This window comes from Hyperolius riggenbachi, chromosome 3 (assembly GCF_040937935.1).
Source record: "Hyperolius riggenbachi isolate aHypRig1 chromosome 3, aHypRig1.pri, whole genome shotgun sequence".
Taxonomy (NCBI): Eukaryota; Metazoa; Chordata; class Amphibia; order Anura; family Hyperoliidae; genus Hyperolius; species Hyperolius riggenbachi.
This window is the reverse complement of record NC_090648.1, coordinates 52,483,533-52,505,677: the sequence shown is the minus strand read 5'-3', so window position 1 is coordinate 52,505,677 and position 22,145 is coordinate 52,483,533. Positions and strand designations below refer to the sequence as shown.

Genomic DNA, 22,145 nt, shown 5'->3' with positions numbered 1-22,145 from the left:
ATGTCCCCAGTATATGCAGGCACGTGTATATGTGCCCAGTATATGTAGTCAGGGGTATATGTGCCCAGTATATGTAGTCGGAGTATATGTCCTATGTATATGTAGGCAGCTGTATATGTCCCCAGTATATGTAGCCAGAGGTATATGTCCCCAGTAAATGTAGGCAGGGGTATATGTCCCCAGTACATGTAGGCAGGGGTATATATGTCCCCAGTATATGTAGGCACGTGTTTATGTGCCCAGTATATGTAGTCAGAGGTATATGTCCCCAGTATATGAAGCCAGGGGTATATGTCCCCAGTATATGTAGCCAGAGGTATATGTGCCCAGTATATGTAGGCACGTGTATATGTGCCCAGTATATGTAGTCAGAGGTATATGTCCCCAGTATATGTAGGCACGTGTATATGTCCCCAGTATATGTAGGCAGGAGTATATGGGCCCAGTATATGTAGGCAGCGGTATATGTCCCCAGTATATGTAGGCAGGTGTATATGTCCCCAGTATATGTAGGCAGGGGTATATGTGCCCAGTATATGTAGTCAGGTGTATATGTGCCCAGTATATGTAGCCAGAGGTATGTCTCCAGTATATGTAGGCAGGGGTATATGTCCCCAGTACATGTAGGCAGGGGTATATATGTCCCCAGTATATGTAGGCACGTGTTTATGTGCCCAGTATATGTAGTCAGAGGTATATGTCCCCAGTATATGAAGCCAAGGGTATATGTCCCCAGTATATGTAGCCAGAGGTATATGTGCCCAGTATATGTAGGCACGTGTATATGTGCCCAGTATATGTAGTCAGAGGTATATGTCCCCAGTATATGTAGGCACGTGTATATGTCCCCAGTATATGTAGGCAGGAGTATATGGGCCCAGTATATGTAGGCAGCGGTATATGTCCCCAGTATATGTAGGCAGGTGTATATGTCCCCAGTATATGTAGGCAGGGGTATATGTGCCCAGTATATGTAGTCAGGTGTATATGTGCCCAGTATATGTAGCCAGAGGTATGTCTCCAGTATATGTAGGCAGGGGTATATGTCCCCAGTATATGTAGGCAGGGGTATATATGTCCCCAGTATATGCAGGCACGTGTATATGTGCCCAGTATATGTAGTCAGGGGTATATGTGCCCAGTATATGTAGTTGGGGTATATGTCCTTTGTATATGTAGGCAGCTGTATATGTCCCCAGTATATGTAGCCAGAGGTATATGTCCCCAGTAAATGTAGGCAGGGGTATATGTCCCCAGTACATGTAGGCAGGGGTATATATGTCCCCAGTATATGTAGGCACGTGTATATGTGCCCAGTATATGTAGTCAGAGGTATATGTCCCCAGTATATGTAGCCAGGTGTATATGTGCCCAGTATATGTAGTCAGGGGTATATTTACCCAGTATATGAAGCCAGGGGTATATGTCCCCAGTATATGTAGCCAGAGGTATATGTGCCCAGTATATGTAGGCACGTGTATATGTGTCCAGTATATGTAGTCAGAGGTATATGTCCCCAGTATATGTAGGCACGTGTATATGTCCCCAGTATATGTAGGCAGGGGTATATGTGCCCAGTATATGTAGGCAGCGGTATATGTCCCCAGTATATGTAGGCAGGTGTATATGTCCCCAGTATGTGTAGGCAGGGGTATATGTGCCCAGTATATGTAGCCAGAGGAATATGTGCCCAGTATATGTAGGCACGTGTATATGTGCCCAGTATATGTAGTCAGAGGTATATGTCCCCAGTATATGTAAGCACGTGTATATGTCCCCAGTATATGTAGGCAGGGGTATATGTGCCCAGTATATGTAGGCAGCGGTATATGTCCCCAGTATATGTAGGCAGGTGTATATGACCCCAGTATATGTAGGCAGGGGTATATGTGCCCAGTATATGTAGGCAGGGGTATATGTCCCCAGTATATATAGGCAGGGGTATATGTGCCCAGTATATGTAGGCAGGGGTATATGTCCCCAGTATATGTAGGCAGGGGTATATGTGCCCAGTATATGTAGGCACGTGTATATGTGCCCAGTATATGTAGTCAGAGGTATATGTCCCCAGTATATGCAGCCAGGTGTATATGTCCCCAGTATATGCAGCCAGGTGTATATGTCCCCAGTATATGCAGCCAGGTGTATATGTCCCCAGTATATGTAGGCAGGGGTATATGTGCCCAGTATATGTAGGCAGCGGTATATGTCCCCAGTATATGTAGGCAGGTGTATATGTGCCCAGTATATGTAGTCAGGGGTATATGTGCCCAGTATATGTAGGCAGGGGTATATGTCCCAAGAAATATTCCAAAACCTTGCGCTCCTGTCCTGAGGGTAACAGGCTATCACAATTTCTTATACTCCTTTGTCCCAATGCACTGTGCTGCTCCAATTAAAGTTGGCAAAGGCAAGCAAATCTAGAAAAAGATGAAGCGCTCCATTGTGCATTACCAAAGGATGATTTAATCACGAATTTAAAAGTTCTACTTACAAGATGCAGAATGACAATTCGCTTATTAGCAGTACAGTCCACCGCTACACTCGTATGCAGGTTGGCAACAAAGCGCTGTGGCCGGCAGCGCATCCTCTGATGGTCAGGGAAGCCGTCTCGCAATGGGTGTAGGCGTGGCTGCCGGTTAGTGTGCGTATTGCGTCATTACGCGTTTCAGCGCTCTGCGCCTTCGCCAGTATATGTAGGGTGTATATGTCCCCAGTATACAAAAACGATGATGGAGGCTGGCACGTCCAAAAATAGAAAAGCTCTTTTATTGAAAAAACATTAAGGGCCCTTTTTCACTATGGCGTTTGCGATGGCTGAATCGCAAAACCGCAAACCGCTAGTGATTTTTCAAATCGCTACAGCTTTCTTTTAACATGAGAATCGCGGTAGGTCCTTTCCACTACCGCGATTCATTTTTTACCCGATCGCGATCGTGCGGCGGAGTGATTATTGCCGCAAACGTCGGAAAACGTCGGAAAATCGCCGTGAAATTTTGGGCATTTGCTGAATCGCAATCACTAGTGTTCAGCGCGAATGCTAGTGATTGCAAGTGGAAAAGGGCCCTTAAAGCAGTGGTAATACAGCGACAGCCCGCTGTTTCAGGTGTCAGCCCTTTCTCAAGCTGTTTCAACCACACAAAGGAGTACACTTATATACTGCCCACTCACAATGACATCCAATAGATTTAAATTCACAACAGCCAATCAATTTACCTGCATTGCCCTGAGTGAAGACATGTCCCTGACGTATCAAGCACAGCCAAAACAGTGTACGCCGTGGCTCTGTGGTGTCATCCCGCACATCAGAAACCTCCCACGGCTTCCTATTTGTCATAGACGGACCAGGTGACTATATCCTGTGTGACGTCATCACGCAGACTCCACCCTGGGTGCGCTCGTATGTCTTGCGCTAAACAGAGTGCGCATTAGACCAAAAAAATAGTTGCATTTTTATTTTCAGTTATATAGTTTTTTGTTTTTTTTATAACATTGCATCATTCTGGTCATATTTGCAGTTTACAAACTACACTCTGTATTTTAAAGGTAACCTTAACTGAGAAGGATATGGATTTTTCCTTTTAAAATAATACGAATTGCCTGACTCGCCTGCTGATCCTATGGGCTTGATTCACAAAAGAGTGCTAACTGTTAGCACGGCCGTTTTCGCGCGAATTTTCGCATTGCGCGCGATTGCGAATTTCGCATTAAACGATAAAGTTTTGTGAGTAAATGCGAATTTTCACGCAAATTCGATATCGTTTTTGCATGAAAATTCGCGTTTGCGTGTGAAAACGTTATCGTTTTGCGCAAAAAATCGTGTTCGCGTGCAATGCAAAAATTTGCGCGAAAACGGCCGTGCTAACAGTTAGCACTCTTTTGTGAATCAAGCCCTATGTCTCTAATACTTTCAGTCACAGCCCCTGAACAAGCATGCAGATCAGTTGCTCTGACTGAACTTAGACTGGATAAGCTGCATGCTTGTTTCAGGTGTGTAATTCAACCACTGCTGCAGCCAAATAGATCAGCAGGACTGCCAGGCAACTGGTATTGTTTAAAAGGAAACATCCATACTGTCTCAGTTTAGGTTCCCTTTAAACTAAGAAACAGAGCAGAGCTAATGACAATTGGAACTTCCCTGCAATAAAACCATATCTGAAGCTGTGTCTCACTGTTTCTTTGATGTGTAAGTGTTTCAGAAAACAGCACTGTCTTTGACCCAAGTTGGGTCAGAAGCTCAGAGAAGCTCTTTTGCATACATAACAACTGAAGTTACTTAACTTTTCATATACAGGAAACAATACGAGCAGGGGCGGACTGACCATTAGGGCACTCGGGCACGGACCGAGGGCCCGTGGTCAGGGGGGGCCCGCCACCCGCCATAGAACCCTGAGCAGCCAGGAGGGGAGACAGCCAGTGAAGGAGGGCGATGGGCATAGCAGCGGAGAAGGGGGGAAGTTTCCCCCCCCCCTCCTCTCACCTTGGGGCCCCCCTTCCTGGCTCTCCCCTCCGTAATCTGTAAGACAGCTGGAAGCGGCTGACAGCGGGCGGAGACGCTGTTCAGCCACCGGAGGGATCGCTGATCTGTGTGCAGCTAGTCTGGGCTTGAGAAGCCCAGACTAGCTGCACACAGATCAGCGATGCCTCCGGTGGCTGAACAGCGGTAAGTCTCCGCCCGCTGTCAGCCGCTTCCAGCTGTCTTACAGATTACGGAGGGGAGAGCCAGGAAGGGGGCCCCAAGGTGAGAGGAGGGGGGGGAAACTTCTCCCCCTTCTCCGCTGCTATGCCCATCGCCCTCCTTCACTGGCTGACTCCCCTCCTGGAGACACCTACAAGCCTGGCTGCATATACTGGGGAGACCTATACACCTGGCTGCATATACTGGGGGCACCTATAGACCTGGCTATACTGGGGAGACCTATACATCTGGCTGCATATACTGGGGGCACCTATACACCTGACTACATATACTGGGGGCACTGATACACCTGACTACATATACTGGGGGCACTTATAGACCTAGCTACATATACTGGGGGCACTTACAGACCTGGCTATACTGGGGAGACCTATACACCTGGCTGCATATACTGGGGGCACCTATACACCTGGCTGCATATACTGGGGGCACCTATACACCTGGCTGCATATACTGGGGAGACCTATACACCTGGCTGCATATACTGGGGGCACCTATAGACCTGGCTATACTGGGGAGACCTATACATCTGGCTGCATATACTGGGGGCACCTATACACCTGACTACATATACTGGGGGCACTTATAGACCTAGCTACATATACTGGGGGCACTTACAGACCTGGCTATACTGGGGAGACCTATACACCTGGCTGCATATACTGGGGGCACTTATACACCTGGCTATACTGGGGAGACCTATACACCTGGCTATACTGGGGAGACCTATACATCTGACTGCATATACTGGGGGCACCTATACACCTGACTACATATACTGGGGGCACCTATAGACCTGGCTATACTGGGGACACCTATACACCTGGCTACATATACTGGGGACACCTAAAGACCTGGCTATCTATACAGGAGACACCTATAGACCTGGCTATCTGTACTGGGGACACCTATAGGCCTGGCTACCTATTCTGGAGACACCTGTAGACCTGGCTACCTATACTGGGGACAGTTATAGACCTGGCTATCTTAACTGGGGACATCTATAGACCTGGCTATCTTAAATAGGGACATCTATAGACCTGGTTATCTATTCTGGGGACACCTGTAGATTAGGCTACTTATACTGGGGACACCTATAGACCTGGATACCTGCACTGGGAAAACCTTTAGACCTGGATACTTCCACTGGGGATACCCTTTGACCTGGTTACCTATACTGGGGGCACCTATTTTGGGGGAACTGCTGCCAGATTAACTATTTTTGGGGAACTGCTGCTGCCAGATTAAGTGTATTTTGAGAAACAGCTGCCAGATTATGTGTATTTTTGGGGAACCGCTGCCAGATTGTGTATAATGGGGGAACTGCTGCTTCGAGATTCTGTGTATTTTGGGGGAACCACTGCTGCTACATGTATTTTTGGTGATCCGCTGCCAAATTATGTATATTTGGGGGAACCGCTGCTGCCAGATAACGTCTATTTTGGGGGAACGACTGCCATATTATCTGTATTTTGGAGGAACCTCTGCCAAATTGCATGGATTTTTTGTGAAATGCTGTCAGATTACATGCATTTTGGGGGGAAGCACTATGGCAGAGTTCAAACTTCCCCAGCAGACCTTTTACACCACTGCTAAGGTCATATATATTTTGCCCCACCCATGACCACGCCCACATTCTGTTGCGTGACCACACCCATTTTTTGGCGCAGCGGTTTTTGTCACTGTGTAATATCTCAATATAACATATTTACTGTTGTCAATAAATTATTATATCTTAGTCTGTAAAAATATAACGTGAAAGGTGGGAAACACTGGTATGGGGGCCCCATAATCTCCTATTGCCCGGGGGCCCCATGAGTTGTCAGTCCGCCCCTGAATACGAGACGCTTTTATTTGCCATAAATGTTCTACTTCTTTGCTGTACTACACATATAAATCATTATCTTATAAGTTTATTTTCACTTCATATTCCCTTCAAGGGAGCTCTTTTTGAAGGGTTGCAGAGTGATGATTGTACAGTATTTTGGAAGGGAATTCCATCCAGAGTAAGGTGCTCATGAGTAAACCACCCATCTCCTTTCATATAAAGGGAAGCTGCTTCAATAACAAATGCTTTGCACATCTCTCACTGCATGTGGCTGAAACTACTAGTCATTTGACTTGCAGTTATCATTTTAGGTGTCCTCTAGTTCTACTGTATATTACATGACTAGTTTTTGTGGCCCAGCTCCACTTGCACTTCATTATGTTCCTAATAACTTGTGTTTTTGTGTAACAGGTTTGGCCAATCAGTTGTCATTCCGCAAAGGAGATGGTTCCTATAGTGCCGGGATTCACACACCATCCAGCACATGGTAATGTAGATGAATATTACTGCTTTATTGTTCTGTATTGCAACATTTTATAGAGTATGTTAAATAGAGATGGCCTGATCAGTTCGCTGGCGGACAGTTCCTGGCGAACAGTGTTGCTTGCAAATGTTCATCAAAGTCATTTTCGCATTGAAAATCCCATTTTTGATGTCAGCGAATTTTTGCGAAAATCAGCATAAATATTTGCATTTTCGCCCAATAGCGAAATTTAACCGCTTGCCGACCGCGTCACGCCGATGGCGCAGGACCAGCTGACGCCGATTGGTGTAAAGTCCTGGGGCAGCAGTTTGCAGGAGATCGCGCACAGGCTGCGCGCGCATCTCCCACTTGGTGGGCGGAGCCAAGTTCTGCCTTCAGTCTCCAAGCGGCAATAGCCGCTCGGAAGACTGTTACACGGCGAAACCGCCGTGTATTTACATGTAGTACAGCGCTGCGATCAGCAGCAGCGCTGTACTGGGGACAAGAGAGCAATCGGCTCTCATAGGCAGAAGCCTATGACAGCCGATCGCCATGATTGGCCGGCTGGGGGGAGGGAGGGGATTTTGAAAAAAAAAATAGTAATAAATAATACAAAAAAAACCCAAATAAATATTTATTTAAAAAAAAATAAACACAGGGGGGGGCGATCAGTCCCCACCAACAGAGAGCTCTGTTGGTGGGGAGAAAAAGGGGGGGGATCACTTGTGTGCAGAGTTGTACGGCCCTGCAGCTTGGCCTTAAAGCTGCAGTGGCCAATTAAGCAGAAATCCTGGTCACTAGGGGTTTAACACCATGGTCCTCAAGAGGTTAAAGGGAAAGTGCAAAATTTTGAAAATAACTGTTATATTCGACATGTGCTTAGCATGAAAAATCTAAAATTGATAGGAAGTAATGTCTTCTCTCCCCATATTAGGCTTCCCATGATTCTTAGCAGCACAATTGACCCAGGAACCATATAACTGCAACCAATCAGACATCAGACAGCCCCCTGTGAAGACTAGCTCTCTGACACAACAGCCTTTGTTAGGAAGAGTTAGTGGATGTGATAGGAGTAGAGAGAGGTTAGCTAGCTACTGCTGCTCAATTATTTGCAGTCTACTGTGTTTTGTGTTTTGAAAATCTCCTCAAATACAAGCTACAGCAGGCTGGATTGTACTTGTATTCTAAAACAAAAGTCTTTTTTAAAGGAGAACTGTAGTGAGATATATGGAGGCTGCCATATGTATTTCCATTTAAGTAATACCACTTGCTTGGCTGTCCTGCAGATCAATGTGGCTGCAGTAGTGTCTGAATCACAACAGAAACATAATCACAATCAGAATCACAATTAGTGTTGATTGAACATCCAGATATTCGGGTTCAGTCTGGCCGAACATGGTCCAGATATTCGGCATATTCGTGCCGAATCCCGAACATAATGGAAGTCAATAGGGACCCGAATAGGCCAGAAAAACCACAAAAAATGAGGGAAACTTCTGCAAAATGGCTTGAAAATAGTGGGGGGGAAATGAGATACTGAAAAGCTGTCGTAGTACCAATGGGACAACGCTAACCCAGCACACAGGATGGAAGAGGAGGTACAGGAGACAGTGTTGATCGGATACCTCATTATCCTATTCGAGTTTGGTCGAATTCGGAAAGTAAACTATCCGAATTCACTCGAAGTTTTGATATTCGAGTTAATCGAATATCCGATTCGACCTCGGATATCCGACGTCACTATCCGAGTCTGTATTCGAGTAAAATATTCGAGCTGGCCTTAAATAGCTTTTAAAACTTGGAGGTCAATGATGCATGAAACCACCTTTTTTATGAAGAAAAACATCAAGTGATTATGTGGTGATGTAGTAGTTATAAAAAAGGTATCAAAAATAGTAAATGAACTTCATGAAAAGTGTTTGCATGAGAAGGTGTGTCCAAAATGGTTGTAAGTTGGAAGTCTTCATTTACGTCGTCTTCATCTTCTTCTTCTATATCTTCTTCTTCTATATCTTCTTCTTTTTCTTTTTCTTCTATATCTTCTTCTACTCTAATCTTCTTCATCTTCTACTTCTTGTATCTTCTTCAATTATCTTTTTCTTCTTCTATATCTTCTTCTTCTTCTTCTTCTATATCTTCTTCTTCTTCTGTATCTTCTTCTTCTTCTTCTGTATCTTCTTCTTCTGTATCTTCTTCTTCTTCTTCTGTGTCTTCTTCTTCGTCTTCTTCTTCTTCTATATCTTCTTCTTCTTCATCTTCTTCTTCTATATCTTCTTCTATATCTTCTTATCTTCTTCATCTTCTTCTTCTATATCTTCTTCTTCTATATCTTCTTCATCTTCTTCTTCTATATCTTCTTCATCTTCTTCTTCTATATCCTCTTCTTCTTCTATATCTTCTTCTTCTTCTTCTTCTATATCTTCTTCTTCTATATCTTCTTCTTCTTCTATATCTTCTTCTTCATCTTCTTCTTTTACATCTTCTTCTTCTTTCTTCTTCTTCTTCTTCTTCTTCTTCTTCCTCTTCTTCTCTATCATTATATTATGTGTCTTGGTTTTCCTTTATTTTGTAATATTTTTTTTACTTCATTTGTGGAAATATTTTTTTTTAATAACACCATAGTTATATTTATCTTGATGGCATAATAGTACTAGTGGCACATTGCAAGCCACAGCGCCTTTTTTCTGTGTACCCTGGCGGTGGTAAAACACAGACATCAGCAGGAGGAGGAAGTAGTTGCAGCTATTGTAGTGTGGTAATAGCTGGTAGGAGAGTGGGTGGCAGCAGAAAATAGTTCTTCTTCTGTTCTCCCTGGCAGTAGTAGCAGCACACAGTCAGCAGAAGCTCAATGCAGCTACAGGAGGAGGAGTAGTGTGTGTCAGGCAGTGTGATGTGACTGCTGACATAATAGGCCCTGGTTCCTAGCGGTTGTACCAGGGCCGTAAATGAACATCATGAGGTTCCAGACAGCGGTCGTGACGCTCACATTGTGTCCAATACACAATTGGGACAGCACAGTTTTCAACCCGGACACCTCTAAAATAATTTTTTTTTTCAAAATAATGCAGCTAGTTTTGAGCGTAAATAGCTGGTGGCGCATGGTCAGCAGCACCTTGTAATGTGTTCCCTGGCAGTGGAGACACAGACAACAGGAGGAAATACAGCAGCAGGCAGCGTGAGGAGGATGAGTGTGTGGCAAACTAGCAGCAGGCAGCAGGAGGGCAGGCAGCGAGACATAATAGGCCCTGGTTCCTAGCGGTGGTACCAGGGCCGTAAATAAACACCATGAGGTTCCAGACAGCGGTCGTGAAGCCCACATTGTGTCCAATACACAATTGGGACAGCACAGTTTTCAACCCGGACACCTCTAAAATAATAACACAAAATGATTACATTTTTTTTCAGAAATGCAGCTATTTTTGAGCGTTAATAGCTGGTGGCGCATGGGCAGCAGCACCTTTTAATATGTTCCCTGGCAGTGGAGACACAGACAGCAGGAAGAAATACAGCAGCAGCAGCAGGTGAAATGTGTGTGTGCCACTTCATGTCCCCCTCTCGCCGACAACAGGGGCCAGGAATTCGTCTTCCACCCAAGCCTGGTTCATTTTGAGAAACGTCAGTCTGTCCACAGACTTTTGAGACAGACGAAATCGCTTCTCAGTGACGACTCCACCGGCTGCACTGAAGCAATGCTCTGACAGTACGCTGGAAGGGGGGCAGGAGAGCACTTCCAGGGCGCACTGCGCAAGCTCGCTCCAGATCGGCAGGTGCTTGACCCAATACTCCATGGGATCAACAGGGGCAACGCTGTCAAGCCCGCTGAAGGACCCCATGTAGTCAGCCACCATGCGGGTCAAGCGCTGTCTGTGACTGGAGAAGGATGCTGCTGCAGGCACCTCCTCTCTAGTCCCTGGCAGCTCTACACTCGTGTAGAGCTCGTTGGTCAGAGACAGCAGGTCTGTGGTGCGTGTGCGCTTGCTGCTGGTGGATGCAGGCACCTGCTGCTGCCTCTGTGCTGGCTGGACAGTGGGGGTGGATGGCTGAGGGAAGGCTTCCTCCAAGCGCTCAACAAGGGACAGCTGCAAATCCCTCATTTGTTGCGCACGGTCTCCTCCTGCAGGCAGGAACTGGCTGAGCTTCCCCTTCAGACGTGGGTCCAGCATCATGCAGATCCAGATGTCCTCCCTCTTCTTCATCTGGATGACCCTTGGGTCCTTGCGCAGGCACCTCAGCATGTGCGCTGCCATTGGGAAGAGTTTGCTGGCACATCATCGGCAGCCCCAGAGCCGACAGTGCTGTCCTCCTCATCCTCTGCCTCCTCCACCTCATCCTCTCTCCACCCCCGCACCAGTCCAGCTGCGCTCTGCTGCTCCTGTCATCAGCAGCAAGGTCAGGGACCTCCACCAACTCCAAGCCCTCCTCCTCAGAGGTGGCCTGTGAAGCTGCCTGCAGCTCCTGCTGGTCCAAGGCTGCTGCTCCCTCTTCCAGCAGTGCATACAGGGCCCTGTCGAGCACACACACCATGGGGACCCACTCTCACACCATTGCATGGTCCCTGCTTACCATGTTGGTGGCCTGCAGGAAGGGTGCCAGCACTGAGCACACCTGCTGCATGTGCCCCCAGTTCTCCGTGGAGATGATGGACGGGAGGTTGGTGGCGTCACGCCCAGTTGCAGTGTTGGCGGCAACTGTTGCTCGTGCAACGTACTGGCTGACAGCCTGCCTCTGTTATACCAGATGCTCCAACATCGCCAGGGTGGAGTTCCAGCGAGTTGGAAGTAACATTGATCATGAGCCGGTGCTGTGGCAGGCAGGGGCGTAACTAGGCCCCACCGGGCCCCCCTGCAGATTTTCAGAGCGGGCCCCCTCCCCCCCTGGGGCCCGCTCGTGGCCGGTTTTTGGGTGCTGGAGGGGTGGCAGCATGAGGGGAAAGCCTTGCCCACAGTCGGCGGGGAGAGGGGAAGTTCCCCCCTCTCACTCACCTCGGGGCTCTCCCCTCTGCGCTCCCCTCCAGCTAGTGAACGTGTGTGGGCAGCGGGCAGCAGCGTCGGCAGGATACATACCTTCTTCCTTGCGTTCCATCGCCGCCTTCTCGCTCTAGCGGCTGACGTCACTTCCGGAAGCGGAAGTGACGTCAGCCGCTAGAGCGAGAAGGCGGCGATGGAACGCAAGGAAGAAGGTATGTATCCTGACGCCGCTGCTGCCCGCTGCCCACACGCGTTCACTAGCTGGAGGGGAGCGCAGAGGGGAGAGCCCCGAGGTGAGTGAGAGGGGGGAACTTCCCCTCTCCCCGCCGACTGTGGGCAAGGCTTTCCCCTCATGCTGCCACCCCTCCAGCCCCCAAAAAACGGCCCCGAGCGGGCCCCAGGGGGGGGGGGGGCGGGCCCCCCCGCGGGCGCAGACGCTGCAGGGCCTATTGCTACGCCCCTGGTGGCAGGTGCAGCTCCTTCTGCACCTCTTCCAGGCTCGCTACGGCTGCAGCCGAGTGCCGGAAATGACGCACAGCCTTCCTTGCCGCCTCAAGGAGTCAGTCCATCCCCTGGTAGGTCCGCAGGAACTTTTGGACTACCAGGTTCAGGACGTGCGCCAGGCAGGGGATGTGGGTCAGGTCTCCCCTGCTGATTGCAGCAACCAGGTTTGCCCCATTGTCGGACACCACCTCTCCGACTCTGAGGCCTCTGGGGGTCAGCCAATTCCTCTCCTGCTCTCGGATTTTGGCCAGGACATGGTTCGTCGTCAGTTTGGTCTTCCCCAGGCTGACCAATTCCAGCAGCGCTTGGCAGTGGCGGGGCTTCACGCTGCTGCTGAGGCGGGGGGTTTGGGCTGGTGTGCCGGAGGATGGAAGCGAATCAGAGGAACCTGCTGCAATTCCGCAGACCCTGCATGGTGGCACCACCCACTGCGTTGTTGCTGCTGCTGCTGCTGCTGCTCTGACAGTGCCCGATGCTGCTCCCCCTCCTCACCCCCTTCCACCAAGCTGACCCAATGCACCATGAAGGAAAGATAGCGGCCTGTCCCAAACCGGCTGCTCCACGAGTCCATGGTGGCGTGGACCCATTGACCCACAGCGTGATCCAGCCCTCTCCCAACATTGGCCATCACAGAGAGGTGAAGTGCAGGGATGGCCGTGTGTGCAAAAAAATGTCGGCTGGGGATTGGCCAATCGGGGGCTGCACACATCAGGAGCGCACGCATGTCGCTCCCCTCCTGCACAAGGGAATAAGGCAGGAGTTGGGAGCACATGGCCCATGCCAGCAAGCCATTCAGCTGACGCATGCGAAGGTTGCTGGGAGGCAGAACCCTGACCATCCCCTGGAAGGTGTCGCTAAGCAGGGTCTGGCGACGCCTTTTGCTGGCACGGGAATCACTGGAGGGAGCAGAGGAGGCCACTGAGGACTGGCTGCCAGAACAGGCCTCAGTGTCAGCGGCAGGAGTTGCAGAGGGAGGAGGAGCAGTGCGTTTCTGACGCACTCCTGCTGGTGCTGCTGGAGGAGGTGGAGGAGGGCGGGTGGCTGCTGCCGACGGCTTCGCAGTGGTGGCAGGTCTGCCACTGCCACTGCCAGCTTCCTTCAACTTCATGAACTCCTCATGTTCGTGAAAGTGTTTCCCTGCCAGATGGTTCACCAGAGAGGTGGTGCCGTACGCAGAGGGCTCCTTCCCTCTGCTGAGCTGCTGGCGGCACTGGTTGCAGGCGGCATACTTGCACTCCACATATGGCAGGGTGAAAAAATTCCAAATTGGGGAGGTGAAGTTGCCCCTTCGGCTCGAAGGTGCTGCTGCTGCCGCTGGTCTCCCTGTGGTGGTTGGGGGGGGTACTTGGTGCGGCTGGTGGTGGCACTGGCAGAACTCTCCAGATCAGCACGCTGTGTGGCCTGCATACCACGCCCACTTCTGATCCTGCCTATGTCTGCGATGCTGATCCTTCTAGCAAGGCCCGCAGATGCATCCTCCTCCTCCTCAGAGCTGATGACATCCCCAGGATCTGCCACCCAGTCTCTGTCCTTCACCCTGTCATCATCATCCTCCCCCTCAGCAAACATGTCCTGATGGGATAACCCCATAAAACTCTCCTTCTACATGCATGGGCTGATGGACACTCACCACTGTCTGACTGTCCAAAGCATCATCCTCCAAAGTGCCCATCAGCATTTCTTCCTCCTCCAATTCTGCCGCAACAGCACTCCATAGCCCCGCTGTGCTTGGGGATAAGAAGGTGCTGAGTGACAGGGTGCTGGTGTTGCCCGCTGAGGCTGGAGAACTGCACTCCTCCTCCCCAGGCAGTGCTGGGCGGCTGCTGCTGCTCTTGCGAACAGGAGTGGTGGCGGGGGTGGAGGACTCGGTTCCAGAGCTAATGATGGCCTGCTCATCCATTATCAGTTCCACCACAGAGTCTGCGTCCTTCTCCTCAATAGGACGGCTACGACCTGGCGGTGGGAGGAACATCTGCGCCACACGCTGATGCTGTGTCTCTGCAGCGTGACTCCCAGCTGTTGGGCGGCCAAGGCGTCCACGGCCAGTGACTAATGGCGGAATAGCAACTGGTGCAGATGCAGAACTGCGCATGGTGGTGGTGGTGGCGCAGCTGCCACGACCTCCTCTCTTGCCGATGCCCTTGATGCCCTTGCTGCCCCTGCCCAAACCGCGGCTGCCAGTGCCAGACAGCGTATATTTTTAATATTATACAAATGAAAAAAAAAAGTTATGTATGTAAAGGCGGGTGGGACAAGTGGGGTACTTTAATAAGGTGGGACTGGTGGTGGTGGGTGTGTGAGGTGGCGGACAGGTGTACTCTACAGCAGAGATCGGTGTAGCGCTAACGAGAGAGTGCGCAGTGCGCACACAAAGACCCTAGCTGACACTGACTGACGGTGCCCCTATACACAGACTACAGTACAGTACAACTCAGCGAATACACAATACAAGTAATATAAACAATAGGACGGGTGTAGCACTAACGAGAGGGTGCGGACAGCGCAGACGTGTACTGCGCACACAAAGACCCTAGGTAACGCGGTGACGGACGGTCCCTATACACAGACTAGAGTACACTACAGTACTAACTAAACAATAGAAGAACCTAGCTAAACAATAGAACAGGTGTGACTAGATTACAGAGAGCAGATACAGGACAGGTATAGCAGTAAAGCTGGGCCTTGCCAACTACAAAATAGTACAATAATCTATCTAACACAGAAGTAGTACAGTAGAGTAGGACAGGTGAGAGCACAGGTAACTAGAGACTAGAGCACAGAGCAGGGCAGGCTGCCTTGCCTAGGCACAGGGCCTAGCTGCTGCAGCAGCACCAGTGACAGTCTCCCTCCCTAGTCCCTAATCACACAAACTAGACTGCCTAAAATACAATCTATCTACAATACAAAGCAATACAGGTGAATATCAAGTGCTGGAGTGTAAAAACGCTAGGTGTTTTGAGCAATAAATGCACTTGCACAGACAAAAAGCACTGGAGCAGTCTCTCAGTACAGTCAGTCAGTAAGTCGCAAGCAGGATGAGTGAGGCAACATGGCGCCCGCTATTTATAGAGGGGGGCTTGGCCAGGCTCCCCTTCTGTGATTGGCTGCAGTCAGAGGGCTGGGAGCCCTCTGATTCGCTTGTGAGGACTCGAGGTGACGTCTGACGTGACGCTATCTGAGCTGATGACGCTATCCGAGCTCGGATAGCTCGAATATCTCCGGATAGCTGATTGCTATCCGAATGCACTCGGATAGCACAGCCCGGATAGCTAATACTATTCGAGCTCGGTATTCGAGCTCGAATAGTGAAAAAAGAGCTAGGATATCTAGAGTTGAGCTGAAATTTTCGTAATTTCGCATTACTATAATTACGCATGCGAAATTTGCGATTACGATGCGAAATTAGCGTAGCAAAATTGCCATTAAAATCGTAATTGAAAATACCGTAAGCGTAATTTTCAACGCGAAATTTCGCGTTTCGTTCATGCCGTAATTTCGCATTAAACGCTACCGTAATTTCGCGTTAAACCGTAATGCTCCGTATAATATAAAAAAGCCGCCGACTTTAAGGGTTAATAGCAAAGCCCCCTTAAATGCTAAGAGCCTCAAATTTGGAGAATATATTAAGCAGATCAGGAGGAATAAGAGGAAAATTTTTTTTTCAAAAAGACCTTATAGTTTTTGAGAAAATCGATGTTAAAGTTTCAAAGTAAAAATGTATACATTTAAAAACCCGCCGACTTTAACGGTTAATAGCAAAGCCTGCTTAAAGTTTAGGAACACCAAATTCCTAGGGTATATTAAGGGGATCAGTGGGAATAAGAGGAAAAAAAATTTTTTCAAAAAGACCTTATAGTTTTTGAGAAAATCGATTTTTAAGTTTCAAGGGCGAAAATGTCTTTTAAATGCGGAAAATGTCAGGTTTTTTTGCACAGGTAACAATAGTGTATTATTTTCATAGATTCGTTCTGAGTGTGGGAAATATAAAAAAAAACGACGTGGGGTCCCCCCTCCCAGACCTCTTTAACCCCTTGTCCCCCATGCAGGCTGGGATAGCCAGAATGCGGAGCACCGGCCGCGTGGGGCTCCGCACCCTGACTATACCAGCCCGCATGGTCCATGGATTGGGGGGTCTCGGAAGGGGAGGGGCAGCCAAGCTTTCCCCTCCCCCTCCGAGCCCTTGTCCAATCCAAGGACAAGGGGCTCTTCTCCACCTCCGATGGGCGGTGGAGGTGGAGGCCGCGATTTCCTGGGTGGGGGGTTCATGGTGGAATCTGGGAGTCCCCTTTAAAAAGGGGTCCCCCAGATGCCCACCCCCCTCCCAGGAGAAATGAGTATAGAGGTACTTGTAGTACCCCTTACCCATTTCCTTTAAGAGTTAAAAGTAAATAAACACACAAACACATAGAAAAAGTATTTTAATTGAACAAAAAACATAACCACGAAAAAAGTCCTTTAATATTCTTAATTAACCATTAATACTTACCTGTCCCTTTAAATAAATGATCCCACGCAATATCCTCGGAAATGTTCTATCAGTTACAATGTAACAAAGTTATTACAATGTAACAACTTTGTTACATTGTAACTACGCCGCACCCGACGTCACTCACCGCTGCCGCCGCCGCGTCTGCGCTGCAGGACCCGACAGAGCTCTGAGCTATAGCTCAGAGCTCTCGAAAGCATCTTTGTATTTGGGCTCCAAGGAGCCCCATTGGTCCTTAGCAGACCAATGGGGTTCCTTCTGATTTGAAGGAACCCCATTGGTCTGCTAAGGACCAATGGGGCTCCTTGGAGCCCAAATACAAAGATGCTCCTCAGAGCTCTGAGCTATATAGCTCAGAGCTCTGTCGGGTTCGTGCAGGACGCTAAGTCCCCGCCGGCTCCGCTGCCCTTCCCGCCTCTCCCACATGTCACCCACATGTCACCCACATGTGGGTGACATGTGGGTGACAGATGTGGGCGGGGTGGACAGCGGGAGCTGTGGGGACTTAGCGTCCTGCACGGACGCGTATACGGCGGCTGAGCGGCGAGTGGCGTCGGGTGCGGCGTAGTTACAATGTAACAAAGTTACATTGTAACTGATAGAACATTTCCGAGGATATTGCGAAGGATATTACTTTTTCTAAGTGTCTGTGTGTTTATTTACTTTAACTCTTAAAGGAAATGGGTATGGGGTACAAGTACCTCTATACTCATTTCTCCTGGGAGGGGGGTGGGCATCTGGGGGACCCCTTTTTAAAGGGGACTCCCAGATTCCACCATGAACCTCCCCCCCAGGAAATCGCGGCCTCCACCTCCACCGCCCATCGGAGGTGGAGAAGAGCCCCTTGTCCTTGGATTGGACAAGGGCTCGGAGGGGGAGGGGAAAGCTTGGCTGCCCCTCCCCTTCCGAGACCCCCCAATCCATGGACCATGCGGGCTGGTATAGTCAGGGTGCGGAGCCCCACGCGGCCGGTGCTCCGCATTCTGGCTATCCCAGCCTGCATGGGGGACAAGGGGTTAAAGAGGTCTGGGAGGGGGGACCAAACGTCGTTTTTTTTTTATATTTCCCACACTCAGAACGAAGTAAGTAAAACTCTTCCCACTTGGGGGAATCTATGAAAATAATACACTATTGTTACCTGTGCAAAAAAAACTGACATTTTCCGCATTTAAAAGACATTTTCGCCCTTGAAACTTAAAAATCGATTTTCTCAAAAACTATAAGGTCTTTTTGAAAAAAAATTATTATTATTATTATTATTCCCACTGATCCCCTTAATATACCCTGGGAATTTGGTGTTCCTAAACTTTAAGCAGGCTTTGCTATTAACCGTTAAAGTCGGCGGGTTTTTAAATGTTTACATTTTTCCTTTGAAACTTTAACATCGATTTTCTCAAAAACTATAAGGTCTTTTTGAAAAAAAAATTTTTCCTCTTATTCCTCCTGATCTCCTTAATATATTCTCCAAATTTGAGGCTCTTAGCATTTAAGGGGGCTTTGCTATTAACCCTTAAAGTCGGCGGCTTTTTTATATTATACGGAGCGTTACGGTTTAACGCGAAATTACGGTAGCGTTTAATGCGAAATTACGGCATGATACGACTGTAATGCGAAAATTACGCGAAAATTACGCTTACGTGAAATTTCGCGAAATCCTTCTTCATTACGATTATGTACTTACGGCCATAATCGTAATTACACTAATTACGCGAAATTTCGCAAAATCGTAATTAGGTCATTACGCTCATCTCTAAGGATATCCGAGTATCTCGGATATCCTAGCTCGGATGAGCATCACTAACAGGAGAGCAAGGCCACGCTTTGTGACACAACCCAGGCTTTGCCTGAGGACAAAATGCATGCGTAAGCAATGCATTTTGTCGCCATGCAGTTATAAATATAATAGAAATGAGATATTCCTGAAAATGGTAACGCTAACCTAGCACACAGGATGGAAGAGGAGGTACAGGAGGAGAAGGCCACGCTTTGAGACACAACCCATGCCTTACCTGCGGACAAAATGCATGCGTAAAGCAATGCATTTTGTCGCCATGCAGTGATAAATGTAATAGAAATTAGATATTCCTGAAAATGGCACCCTCACGCAACACAGATGTTCTGGGTGCTGCTTGGTCGAGGGGTTGCGAAGTCGGTTCCAATCCACGATTTATTCATTTTAATTTGTGTCAGATGGTCTGCATTTGCTGTGGAGAGGCGGATACGCCTATCTGTAACGATGCCTCCAGCCGCACTGAAACAACGTTCGGATATAACGCTGGCTGCAGGGCAAGTTCATGCTAGGTGTCTAGCTTAGAGACCCAATAGTTAAAAGGGACTGATGGATTGTTGAACACGGCTATGCCATCTGACATGTAGTCCTTGACCATCCTCTGCAGGCGATCGGTGTTGGAGGTGGAACTACATGAATGCTGTTCTGTGGGCTGCTGCCTGGGTGTAAGAAAACTTTGCCACACCTTGGATACTGCCGATACCATTCCCTTGTGGGCACTAGCTGCAGTTCTTTGCTCCCCTCCTAGTCCTGGGTTTGCGGAAGTCAGTCTGTCGGCTTGGCTAGAGGGGGATGCAAATCTCCACTACCTTCTGGTATTCTTCCATTTTGACCTGGCTGACACTTTCTTCAATCAGTGTTGGAACATTTTCTTTGTACCGTGGATCCAGAAGGGTATAAACCCAGTAATCCACGGCGGCCAGAATTCGGACAATGTGCTGGTCGCGTTCAATGCAGCCTAGCATGAACTAAGCCATGTGTGCCAGAGTCCCAACAGGTTGCTCATCATGTTCTGTGCTTGCTTGTTGTGATGCACCATCACCAGCATCACGCCCACCTTCTTCCTCGTCCCTCGGCAGTGGAGGCATCCAAGTCCTGCTCCAAGTCCAGTTGTTCCTCGTCTTCTTCTTCATCATACAAGGGACCAGCGGTTCCTGAGGCAGATTGCCTGATGTGGGTATCATCACGCTGATCGTTGTCCTCTCTCAATTCCTCCTCTTCCATCCTGATTGCGACTTCCCTGATCTGCAACATTGATTTCTTCAGTAAACACAGCAGTGGTATTGTAATGCTGACTAAAGAGTTATCACCGCTCACAAGCAACGTTGATTGCTCAAAATTTTGGAGGACTTCGCAGAGGTCCAACATGGTGGCCCATTCAGATCCACAGAAGATTGGCAGCTGACTGGATAAGCCTCTGTACTGCTCCAACACGTACTGGACTACTGCACTCTTCTGCTCGCAAAGGCATGCTAGCATGTGCAGCGTAGAATTCCACCGCGTAGGGACATCAGACACTAAGCGATGGTTGGGTAGACTGAATCGCTGCTGCAACTTGGTGAGTGCGCCCGAAGCAGTACTGGACTTTCGGAAATGTTTTGCCACTCGTCGCACCTTCAGCAGAAGATCCGCCACGCCTGGGTATGTCCTTAGGAACCGCTGAACAACTAGGTTCAGAATGTGGGCCAGGCAAAGGATGTGTCTCAGCTTTGCCAACTTTACCGTGCAAATGTGATCGCTCCCATTATCACACACACAACCATGCCTGGTTCCAGGTCCAGCGGTGCCAGCCACAACTGGATCTCTTCCTTGATTCCCTTCCAAATTTCTGCACCTGTGTGCTGTGCTGCTTATCTCCAAAGCAGATCAGCTTTAATAAGGCCTGCTGACACATGGCAACAGCTGTGCTGCACCGCTTCCACGCTCTTGTTGCTGGGTTAGTGATGCCGGATGATGTAGAGCTTGGAGAGGCATTGGAGGAGAAGGAGACAGAGAGGTAGGTGCTGTTATTGACTCGTAGGGATTCAGGTACGGCTATTTGCGGTGTTGGCAACACCTGTGCCGTACCGGGTAAGGAGTCGCTGCCAGGCTCCACAAGGTTCACCCACTGCGCCGTAAGGCATTTTTCAGGCTTTGAGTGATTTTGCCGACCACGTGATCATGTAATGCTGGCACGGCAGAGCGTGCAAAGTAGTGGCGGCTGGGAACCACGTAACGTGGTATGGCCATCGACATCATGCACTTGAAGCTGTCTGTCTCCACCACTCTATATAGCAGCATTTTGCAGGCCAGAAAACTTGGCAATGCTGGCTGTTAGTGCCATAGCCGGGGGGGGGGGGGGGGGGGGAAGGTTGGGGGGCTGGGTCATTTGCTGGCAATTTCATCCTGCACTTGAACATCTCCGGGACAGGCAACTGAACAGTAGGCTCGCACAATGAAGGGCAGTTGATGTTTGTTGTTGTTGTCGTCGATGACTGGGAACAGTCAAGGGCACTATTGCTGAAACTGGGTACTACGGATGTTTGGCCACCATGTAATGGCTGGGCTGCTGAGGAGGGTCTGGTGTCCACAATGGAGGCAGTGTTGCTGGGGGCTGGAAGCAAGCCGGTACCCTGGCCTTGCGTGTTTGACCACAGAGGCTATGTTTGGCTTCCATGTGCTGGTGCATGCTGGTGGTGGTGAGGTTGTTGACATTTTTTCCCATGCTCAGTGTGTTCCTGCACAATTGCAAATCACCATGGTTACATCCTCCCTGCTGTCTTCAAAGAAAGACCAGACTTTGGAGGACATACTGCTTTTCTTGGGAGTTTGGTGCGTGCCTCTTTTGTGTCTCACTTCTGCGCTTGTTGTGGCTGATATTCCCTGACCACTTTGTACTTTGGTGGTGGGATAGTGGTTAAGTGAGTTACCTACCACACACTCAGACCTGGGTTCTATTCCCAGCCAGTGTGAGTTGGCTTTTGACATGCTACAAATCCTTAAGCAAGCTATTTTTTCTCTTGGATACATCATAATGGTACATGCTAGGCTGGCTTCAGCATGTAGTGTTGGTGGTGGTATAGTGGTTAAGTGAGTTACCTACCACACACTCAGACCTGGGTTCGATTCCCAGCCAATGTGATGGTCACTCTGACCGAGCCACTGCTCACCCCGCCACTGTCATTTTATGGGATATGTACATTGCCTGCTTCTCCTGGAACTGACTTATGGGGTTGAGGGTCACTCTGACCGAGCCACTGCTCACCCCACCACTGTCATTTTATGGGATATGTACATTGCCTGCTTCTCCTGGACCTGACTTATGGGGGTGAGGGTCACCAGAGATGCTCAAATCCGATCTGGATGAAATCCGGATAGTAGCTATTCGGATTTCATCCGGTTAAACTCAAATCACCTGTGTGGGCTGGGC

The 22,145-nt window shown here is 48.9% G+C and overlaps 1 protein-coding gene across 1 annotated transcript in view; it reads left to right on the top strand.

Annotated features, from left to right (window-relative positions):
• Nucleotides 1-22,145, top strand: part of LOC137562604 (venom factor-like) — a 278,606-nt gene that overhangs the window by 143,348 nt on the left and 113,113 nt on the right. The window contains exon 25 of the mRNA XM_068274108.1: nt 6,939-7,014. Coding sequence (XP_068130209.1) covers nt 6,939-7,014 — 76 coding nt within the window. The remainder of the gene's footprint in view (nt 1-6,938; nt 7,015-22,145) is intronic.